Source organism: Micropterus dolomieu, linkage group LG09 (assembly GCF_021292245.1).
Source record: "Micropterus dolomieu isolate WLL.071019.BEF.003 ecotype Adirondacks linkage group LG09, ASM2129224v1, whole genome shotgun sequence".
Lineage (NCBI taxonomy): Eukaryota > Metazoa > Chordata > Actinopteri > Centrarchiformes > Centrarchidae > Micropterus > Micropterus dolomieu.
The window spans coordinates 3,190,932-3,201,481 of NC_060158.1; the positions used below are offsets into that span (position 1 = coordinate 3,190,932).

The 10,550-nt window shown below is 44.0% G+C and overlaps 1 protein-coding gene across 4 annotated transcripts in view; it reads right to left on the reverse strand.

Annotated features, from left to right (window-relative positions):
* Positions 1 to 388: 388 nt before the first annotated feature.
* Positions 389 to 10,550, reverse strand: part of mindy1 (MINDY lysine 48 deubiquitinase 1) — a 29,462-nt gene continuing 19,300 nt past the window's right edge. For all 4 annotated transcript variants that reach the window (XM_046058830.1, XM_046058831.1, XM_046058829.1 and 1 more), the window contains 7 exons: positions 8,151 to 8,215; positions 7,907 to 8,065; positions 4,868 to 4,970; positions 4,578 to 4,720; positions 3,497 to 3,691; positions 3,223 to 3,414; positions 389 to 3,136 (listed from right to left, as the gene is read on the reverse strand). In XM_046058830.1, the coding sequence (XP_045914786.1) occupies positions 3,065 to 3,136; positions 3,223 to 3,414; positions 3,497 to 3,691; positions 4,578 to 4,720; positions 4,868 to 4,970; positions 7,907 to 8,065; positions 8,151 to 8,215 (929 nt within the window). In that variant the 3' untranslated portion in view covers positions 389 to 3,064. The remainder of the gene's footprint in view (positions 3,137 to 3,222; positions 3,415 to 3,496; positions 3,692 to 4,577; positions 4,721 to 4,867; positions 4,971 to 7,906; positions 8,066 to 8,150; positions 8,216 to 10,550) is intronic.

Sequence of the window (10,550 nt, forward strand, 5' to 3'; positions counted from 1 at the left end):
TAGTAGCAGCAGTAAAGACTGTAGTAATAACAGTAGTAGTAGCAGTAGTAGTAACAGTAGTAGTAGCAGTAGTAGTAACAGTAGTAGTAACAGTAGTAGTAGACTGTAACAGTAGTAATAGTAGCAGCAGTAAAGACTGTAGTAGTAACAGTAGTAGTAGCAGTAGTAGTAACAGTAGTAGTAACAGTAGTAGAATAATAATTCTGACTGATTTTAAATATAAACATTTTTACTTACTAACATCTGAAAACTTTTAACACTTTTGTTCTTTTTTGGCTTCTGCAGCCGCTGAGGTAACAGAAGGTATATATATATATATATATATATACACACACAGTAACCCAACAGAAAACAACAACAACAACCAAATAAACAAGTCGACACGAGATAGTTTGGTTTTGTTTTTACTGATAATTTGACATCTTGACAAATTAAATAGAAAGCTTAAACAGAGCGTGGCAGCGGTCCGACAGCAAGAGACACACCAAAGAAACAAACTGTTAAAAACACCGGACGACAACAGGAAGTACCGGCGACGCCCCGAACACTCAGAGGCATGATGGGAAAGTTTTAAGTGCTCAGTTTAAGACGTTTAACCGTTTCATTCTACGTGGCTTTAAATAAGTCGTTTTAAATCAGGACTCTGGGTTCCTGGATCTTCAGAGCACTTGAAGAGGAAACATCTTGACGCCAGGTCTGAACTGTTCATTAAACATCTGAGCATCAGCAGTTACAACGCGGTTTCAGTCCAAAATGTGCTTTTTTACGTGCCGACAGCACCAGAGGGATGAAGTCACGACGCGTTTGAGTCGATCCAGAATGTTTTTACTCACGCAGCAGATTTAAACGTACGGAGGCCCTTTAAGATGAACCGTTAGAAACGCCAAAAATTAAATGGTCATGGTAAATCACAAGTATGAGATAGAAAGTCAACATTTACTAACAAGTCATAATTCTGAGTCAACATGTCAAAATTAAAAAAAATTATGTTAACAGGTCACAATTTCGAGGTACTAGGACAAATATGGGAAAAGACAAATGTATGACTGGAATTCAGTAATGGAGTCATAAATAGGAGGACAAAAAGTTGAAATTTTTGACTATGTATCTTATAATTTTGACCTAATAACTCAAAATCCTTACTTTGTATTTCTGACTTTGTGCCTCAAAATTATGATGTAGAAAGTCAAAATTACGAGATATTAAGTCATAAATATGAGAAACAAGTTAAAATTCTGACTCAAGATTTTGGCTTATTTCATATTTATAACTAAGTGTCTTATAATTTTGTGCCTAATAACTCAAACTCTACTTTGTATTTCTGACTTTATTATGTGATTTTAAGTCATAAACATGAGAAAAGACAAATGTTAGACTGGAATTTGATCAAAATGATCAGATACTGAGTCATAAATATAAGACAATAATACAAAGTTTTAAGTTAAAATTAGGACAAAATAAGTCAATCAGGATACTTTTGAGATACCAAGAGTATTTTTATTTTTGTCATTTCCGGTATTTGTTTATTTCCCTGGCTGGTTCGGGCTTCCGTATAAATGCAAATTCTGCTCTGGATTTTGTGATAAATGAAGAAAATAAGCTCCGCAGTAACGTTTTACATGAACCGGGTATCAAACATGAGACTGACGAGTACTGAAAGTTGGCAGTGAACGCATCGTCACACTCTTTGTGGTCGTCGGCTCGTTCTGGGATCAGGTATTGATTGTTTAAATCATCATTTTAAATGTTCCTGAGTGGGTGATGTTTGGGCAGATTTCATGTTTGTTTTTGTAGAAAAAATGTCTTCACATTTGGCAAAATGTCACATAAAAGGTTCATATTGGCAGCAAAGATACCCTGTAATTATCACACATTTCATAATTTTAGAGTGACATGTAATCACCAAACGTTGCCCTTATACTCGGTACACAATTACAGCCCTCATTCAAGGTAAATCCATTGGAGTAAAATTATTAGAAAGTTACTGTGTCTGTGTCGGGGATTTACTCAAATGCTGCAGCATCAATAATGAATATCAGTTGTTGTTTTTTTAAAACAGCATGAGAACCTTTCCAGTTGTCATTTTAATCACTGGAAAAAACTTTATTGGACTTCAGAGCTTATTTTCTAAATTAATTCAAACCCTGCTGGTAAAAAAGCAGTGGTAATCTGTATGGACTTTGGTGCGGACTCCTGGATTTTAGGAACCGTAACGGTTGACCCGTGTTGGTCTCTGCCGACCTCGAGCTTTAAAGTTTCATCTGCAGTGAAGCTGATTATAGGAAAGGATCGCTTTCACCAGAGGAGGTCGTGTGTCGGACATTTTGAACGTTGATAGTATTTTATTGAGACGCGTCCTGAACCTGTGACGTGGCGTCTTCTGGTGAAACTGGTCCCGTCAGAAAAGACACTTTCATGTCGCTCAGGTCAGTAAAACACACTTTAAGTTAACAGATTTTTCAGCAGTTTCCTTTCATCGTTTCACGGATCCACTTCCTAATAAGTCAGAAGTTGTAACCAACGGCTTTATTAATGGTTAGTAAATCACTTCCTGCTTTACAGATCAGTTATTAGCCATGATTCAGGTCAGGTTTCGGCTGCTGTTCATCCTCTAGCAGGACACTTACTCTTTTTTTGACCTCTGACCTTCAGCTGCAGGGCTTCTGGATCAACATTTAAAACTGCAGACTGCATCGTTTCAGCTCTCAACTCGAGTATTTTTTCCCAATCTGCCAAGTTATTATTATTATTATTATTATTAATGTTTTACAGCTGATTAATGATGATTTATTGACCAGTAGTGAAGCCGTCAGTGTCAGATTATAATCCCTGTATAAAGACTGGCGTGTGAGCAGCGTGCGTGTTCCACCAGACTCAACAGTTATTTCTTACAAATTTACAAACTTTCCAAAACCTGGAATCCCGTCTGAAACGAACTGTTTAACAAAAGCACTGGGGTTTGGCATCGAGCTGAGTGTGTGTGCGTGTGCATGTGTGTGCGTGTCCTCCCCGCTGCAGACAGACTGGACTCAGGGAGTTTGGTGGTTGGTAGAAGATGAGGAGTCTATAGGAGGACACAGTCTGAGTCCTTGTCTCTTCTCCTGGCCCCGCCCTGCTGTGACCCCTGACCTCTGACCTGGAAACACAAAGACACAACGACGTCAGTCTCGGAGTATTTTACAGCGTGCCGTCAGTGCTGCCGTGTCCCGAGTAGTCGGCTACCTGCTGTGCTGCCTGCCCTGGTCCCTGCTGCTGCAGCTGCTGCTGCTGCTGCTGCTGCTGCTGCTGCTGCTGCTGGAGTTGCTGCTGCTGCTGGTATTCCTCCTGTTGGAGCTGTCGGGCCAACTCCAGGTCACTGAGGGGCCCCGGGGCCCCGCCCTGCTGCTGCTGCAGGGACACCGCCACCAGGTAGTCCTAACACCAACAACAAGATCAATCAGTGACTCACAATTGGCTGATCCACTCAGCTCTGTTAGCGACACCTGGACGGACTCACCTGGTCAATCTGTCTCTGCTGCTCCTGGGCGGTGGGCGGCAGGGTGGCGGCGGGCGGAGCTCTCTGAGGAGGATGACACAGTCTGAAGTCGGAGTCGCAGAAGTTCCCATCTCCCTCGACGTTATGAAGAGACTCCCAGACCAAACCCTCCTCCTGCAGGAAGCCCTGATCCGTGACCAACAAGTACAGGTGACCCTGAGAGAGACAGACGGCGCGGCTTTAATACCAACAAGTACAGGTGACCCTGAGACAGACGGCGTGGCTTTAATACCAACAAGTACAGGTGACCCTGAGACAGACGGCGCGGCTTTAATACCAACAAGTACAGGTGACCCTGAGAGAGACGGCGCGGCTTTAATACCAACAAGTACAGGTGACCCTGAGAGAGACGGCGCGGCTTTAATACCAACAAGTACAGGTGACCCTGAGAGAGACGGCGCGGCTTTAATACCAACAAGTACAGGTGACCCTGAGAGAGACGGCGCGGCTTTAATACCAACAAGTACAGGTGACCCTGAGAGAGACGGCGCGGCTTTAACGAGTGCAAAGATAATAAAACAAATAAAAACAAAAGACCCGCTAAAAATCAAGAAAACACTAAAATACATGTTAAAAGTAAATATAATACATAAATAAAATAAAATACAACTAAAACAAGAGTAAAACAAAAAGTACATTTTAAGAAAGGACTTGAAAGAGTTCACTGACTCGGCTAATTTATGCAGAGCAACACAACAGGGGGCTGCTGGGAGAAAAGAAAGACAGGAAGCTGAAGTACTTTACTGTGAACAAGTTAGCATAGCCCTGATCAAACCAAACTCCATTCAGAAAACAACGGTTTTAAAAGTTGTTAGCTTCTCATCTTGCTAACAGACCTGACAAAGCATGAATTCAGATGATTAACAAATCAGCATCATATTGTCCATATTTCAGGGCAGTATTAGTCACAGCTACATCTTTATTTTGGGTTCATACAACTGTGGAAATGGCAGGTTGTGTTTATTCACGGTGTCGCGTTGTGAGTGAACGCTGCGTCTAGTCCAGCGGGCAAACTCACGTGATAAACACGATGCAAATTTACCTTGTGTTTGATCATTGTACTGAAGTGGTTGTTTCTGAAGAACACGGAGATCTCTCCCTCTTTGGCCGTCGTGTTGAGTTCACACAGGCCGTGATACGACAGCTGGGTCGCCGTCGACTCCAGGAACTGCTCCGCCACCAGACCTAGAGGTTACAAAGGGAGGCTGGTTCACTGCCGGTGTGGGAAAACGCTGTGAATTAAGAATACTTAATGCAACGCAACGTGAGTGAACAGAAGAAACATCTAAATCAATATTTGGTGCCTTCAAACAGCACACAGGTGTGTGTTACCTTCACTGACTCGGCTGCTTTCAGCAGAGTGTTTGTAGTCGATGATTTTCTCCACCAGCTGGTTGTAACTCAGTTTCCCCACAGCAGCCACCATCTCTGGACTCTGAACACACAGACACATAAATGAGAGGAAGAAAATAAAAAACCTGCTCACTGTCTGATAATAAATCATTGATAATTAATAAATTACTTAATACATTTTTACTCTGATTTCCTTCCTTCCAGGCAGCTGTCAGCAGCAGGTTGCTCTTTCAGCAGACAGATCATCAATCACAGTAAACATCAGTTTGTTGTTGTGTTGCCTACACTCTCAGACTTAAGTACAGTTTAACACAACGCGATCGCAGCGTTGGACGCCTAACTCGCGCACATTTAAAGGAGACCTATTAAACTGCTTTTGCAGTCCTATATTGTAGCTCTGTGGCTCCTGTACGGCAGCTTTGCATGATTCAATGCTCAAAAAAATAATTTTCTGTCTTATCCTGGCTCCTCATGCAGGCCTTCATTTCAGCCTCTGTCTGAAACAAGCTGTAGATGCTCCTGTCTCTTTAAGGCCCCCCCACTGTCTTCTGATTGGCCAAGCCCTGAAGCATGTTACCAGGCTGTTGTTGTCGCTGGGCGGAACAGGCAGACTGAGCGTTGCCGTGCCGTCAGTGTGGGAGCACATGACCGTATATGGAACGGCGGCTCCGTCTGGCTCCTGGGCGAGTTCGCCAAGCTCGGACTTCTGTTGTTTAAAGCTCGGACTTGGCAAGTTCGGCTCGGGAGTACAAACTCCCAGGAACGGGAGCTCGCAGTCCGTCATTCAGCAATTGGAACTGCAGCGGACTTGATGACGGCCGGACCCGTTAGCGGGCGGGACCTCACATCTCCGACAACGTCATAGCAATTTTTTAAATCAGCTCCGTCTTCAGAAATCAGCTATAAAAACTATATTCCCGCATAAAAAAACTCTTAAAACTACTATATGTGACGCAAGAACTGCAGAATTATAAGTTACAGTTGTGAGTTTTCTCCTCTGACATTTCCACTTTTTGGCAGCGAAATGCATTCTGGGATTTCTGGCTATCGGAAGTCCACACAAGTCACCACCGATGCAGGCTCGGATAAAGGGGCGGAGCGAGAACAGATCCGGGTGTTTGACTGTACTGGATGCGGACTTTTGAACTGGAACAGTACTTTGGCTGCGACTGATGACGTTTCACAAGAACACAGATTGAGAAAAAGCCGTTGAACACAGAGCGTTCAGAACAGAACATGAGGTTTTTACTCACAGGGATTTCTTTTAAATACTTTAACCTCATTATTTGAATCTTTGTCCATGTTTAACATGAACATCCAACATTATAACATTATAGATGAGGTGATTTTCTACTTAGTCCCCAACAATTGTCCTCTTGTTTGTTTAGCAAAACTACAGCAAGCAGCTGTTTTAGCAAATTACCATAAACTATAGGTTTGTGAGTTATTCTTTAAATATCTAGGTCTTCAGTAGGAGCCAATGGGCTTGGAGCAGACGGCCACAAACAGGAAGTCAGGCGGTTTTCAGACATGTGGTTTGGGTCTCTGCATGAGAATTATTGGAGATAAAATGTTAAATGATAATAAAGTTTTCACGTTGCCGTCCCAAGTACAGCAGCCACAGGTTCTTCCTCCTGCTCCCTCCAGTCTCTGAGGTCCTGGTCCTGATTCTGGACCAACGAAAGGGGGATAGGTGTTAACCCAGGTTGACCATTGAATTGAATCTGTCCTCAGTATTAATACACGCCGCTTCATAAAATACCTTCAGATTCCATCCTGACTTGTTCCACTGCGGCTGAAATGAAGTTATTCTGAACACATCAGCATCACGGTCACACAGCGAGCTGGGATTTTATGGAGGAGATCTAATTAAATAACGGGACGGTTTCTGAGATGGAGCCCATCTGTAGGCTGTTTTCACATATTTAGATTGACTATTTTACGTGTCCAAAAAACCCGGAGCCAGGGTGGGAGTTAATAAACCCTGAAAAAACAATCCTTGATGAAAGTGGCAAATTGACAAGAACAAAAATCAGAAATTTCCTGAAATTAAAGTAAAAAATCTAAATGACTCTGGTGTTTTCTTCTGAATACGCCCGATTCACGGTAAAGTCTCTGAGGTGCATGATAACAGAGTTGTGGGCTAAACTCACGATATTTCCTCACTGCTAAATCCGACAGTCTAATATAATTTCCCGCTGCATGCATAACACACGGCGGACGTGTGGTTGTGATGTTGCAGCCCTGCAAAGTGAAGCCATGAGGTTCCTTGAAAAGAAAAGAAAAAGTACAAATGCTCACTATTTTTCAGAGCGTTTCTCTCATATATGTATAAATAAGATGTCAGAAAAAATATTCAGGTTTTTATCATGTAGATTTGTGATTATTAGTTTCTCGTAAATCTACCACATTAATCTTTGAAATTGTTCCCCCTCCCCTCAGGCTCCAACTGTCTCTATCACAACAGACCTTATGTGCTGTTTTATCTTTACATCTTAAATCATATTACACATAAAGAGTCCAGATGACACTAAATACTACAGAGAATTACAGATTTACTCCATGTGATGCCAACAAGCCTCCCTGGCTTCACCGGCCGCTGCGATATTAGATTTAGCCGCTAACGTGTCTTTAAACTCACGTCCTGACAAACTATCAACCTGCATTCTTCTGGAAAAACACGCCGCTTTTATGCGAACGCGCACCAACTCCAGTTAACTTCACACCGACTCGACTAACCGACATCTGATCCACCGTCGTAGTTTAACTCCGCTGTAGCGGTCAGAGTTTGTTCACCCTGAGTTCACTCTGAGCAGGTTCAACTCCCTTCGTAGAGCAGCCCCCCAGCAAGCCTGGATCCAAAACGCTGCTGCAGAGCTTCAGGTCCTCCAAAAGGTCTCCCGTGACACAGATCTCGATTCCTCTTCATCAAAGGACCTTTGTTCTTTTGTGACGGCGTGCTTTATCAATAAAGTTACTCACTGAGGTCACACACACACACACACACACACGGTGTACCTGCGGGTCGACCAGCCAGCCGTGGTACAGCGGGATGTCCAGCAGGTCGAACACGATACACTCGGGTGTGTATTCGAAGTCCGTCACTCCGGTGAAACGAACGTTCACATCCAGACCTGTGGACAGCTTCGGGAGCACCGCCATGGCATCGCTCATGTTCTGACACACACACAGGTTATTTGTTGCTTCACAGGTAAAACAGTCTTGAACTTTATTTTGAAAGTGTGTTTTCCTGTGTGTGTACCTGCTGGAAGTTGAGCTCCATCCCATCAGCCTTCTCTCTGGGCGTGACAGACAACACACACTCTCCTGCAAACACACACACATTAACATCTGAGCGGACGCTGTTTTCTCAATGTGTTTAAAATGCTGCAGTGAAAACTTAAAGCCAGTCATCACTAATCTATGGTTCCTGCAGAGCCTGGACAGTGACCCCTTTACCGACAGTAGAAGAAGCAGCAGTAACCAATCTGTGTTCCCAATCAGGGACGGACATCGCTACTCGGTACCTTTTACGGTATCGACCAAAACCGCTCGGTATCGAGTAGAATCGAAACGTCTCCAGTCAAACCAGAACTTCAATCGATACTTTTTGTAACCAGATCACGGAAAATAATCACTACTTGTATAGTTTTGCAGGCAGCGCAGCGTGCAGCCTGCCCCACGGTAACCACTTGTCTTTAATACGGTGTGTCCTTTTTGTGCTTCTACATTCTTCACAGCTCTCTGTGCATCATTTCCCGTCTTGACGGCATTTCAGAATAAGAGCGTTTTACCTGCCGGACTTTGCCGACATGTTTAGATCTTGTTGATTTGGTGATTAGTGCTGGCTTTTTGTGCTTCTACCGTGATTAAGTAGCTACGTAGTTAATTCTTTTCTTTTTTGTCTGATTTAACTGTGTTTATTGTTGATAAACGTGACTTCCTGCCCGGTTCATCTGCTCTGCGCTGCTTGACGCTGGGACGCTTCCTGGACGCACTGCAGCTCTTCTGGTCCGAGCAGAAACATTTAGTAGAGCGGCTGCGATCAGCTCCGGCAGCAGCGACGCAGACGGACTCGGTGGACTTTTGGAGCGAGTCCGGGGTCATGTGAACTTGGTTTAAATGACTTTGTAGCAGGTGAGAGTCTAGCCCCGCCCCCGCGTGTCACCGAGCGATCAGCGATCGGCTGCTTTTCCTGACGGAGCCTGCGGCTGCTTCAGCTGGTTTGATGGGCCGGACCTGCAGCCTCTCTTTCCTCTAGCTGTATCTTCAGTGTAGTGACTTGTTTAAACAAACCGCTTTCTCGTTTTATTCTTGTGACTGTCGTCTTTTCGGAGGTTTGCGTCTCACCACTAAAGGAAAAAGAGATCTTTCAGTTCAGTTTATTGATCCAAGAAAAATAAAATAGATCACTTTGCTTGTCCACAGCAACAATAAAAATAATAATAAGCTACCAACCAACTTTAAACAGGCGGCATTTTATGCAAGGCATCGAAACAAGTACTCTATTTGTTTCAGTATCACTTTAAGGGTCCTGGTTCTGGTGTCTTAAAATTTTAAACGAGTCTAGTCTTTAAACTAGTCCCAAAGTTTGCATTTTGGCAAGAACGATTAAAATAATTCCTGGAAGTTTTCTTGACACGCCCATTTTACCCAGGACGCATCGGTTGGTAACTTGTGTAAAGTTGATGATATCCCAGCATTCATGTCGGCATTCAAGCGAGGGGCGGAAAGAAGCTGAAAGAGAGACCGGTGACAGAACGTTTCTTACCATTTTCCTACATTATTTCATCACTAAATCCACTACTGAGAAGTTTTGAGGTGAGAAATCAGCTGTGTAGATGTCGACTGGCAGCAGGGGGCGACCACTGCAGCCAACACAGCAGAGACCCACAGCTGTAAGATCGTTTTAACGTTCATACCGCTGTGATTCTGTCATTCTGAGTCATGTTGTAAGGTTTTAACATAACCTCTTAGCATTCAGGCCAAACGCCTCTTCAGGCAGATCCACAGTAAACTGAATCTAGTTCTTGACCATCTGGAGCATCTTTCTGGTTTTGGGCTACTGGAACTGATTAATATCAGTTTAAACTAGATTGAAAATGAGAAGAACAAGTTTAAACTTCACACCAACACCATGAAAAATGTCTGCTGTCCGCAGGTTTTTCTGAGCGTCTGTCTCAGCGTGTTTTTTCTAAATCAGCCCCGCCCCCTGGTCGGCAGGCGGCGGCTGCTGCGTCGCTCCGTATCAGCAGGCAGCTCCACGCAGACGTGTGTTTCTGCTGGTAGATCATGAACTTCCTCCTTAAAGCTGGATGTCGTTATTTGCAGAATCTTATTGGCTACAGGAAGCGCCAGTCATCGGCTCTATTGGCTCGGCCTACCCGGGAAATAACGGGGGCCGGCCCTTCCTCACAGCGCCGGCTCTCGTTGGCCGCTGTAGGCTGTGAAAGGGACACGTGAGCTCCTATTGGCTCGGATCAGCCGTCAGCGGAAAGGTCAGAGTTCAGCCGCTAATCTGAATACAAGCTGTCGTAGCTGTTTACATTCAGATCAGAGTTATTCCGGTTATAAAGACAAACGAGCCGCGTCTGCCGGTGAATCTGAAGCGGTGCGGCAGCCGTCCCTGAGGATTTACTGATGGAATCATGTGGATTGGATC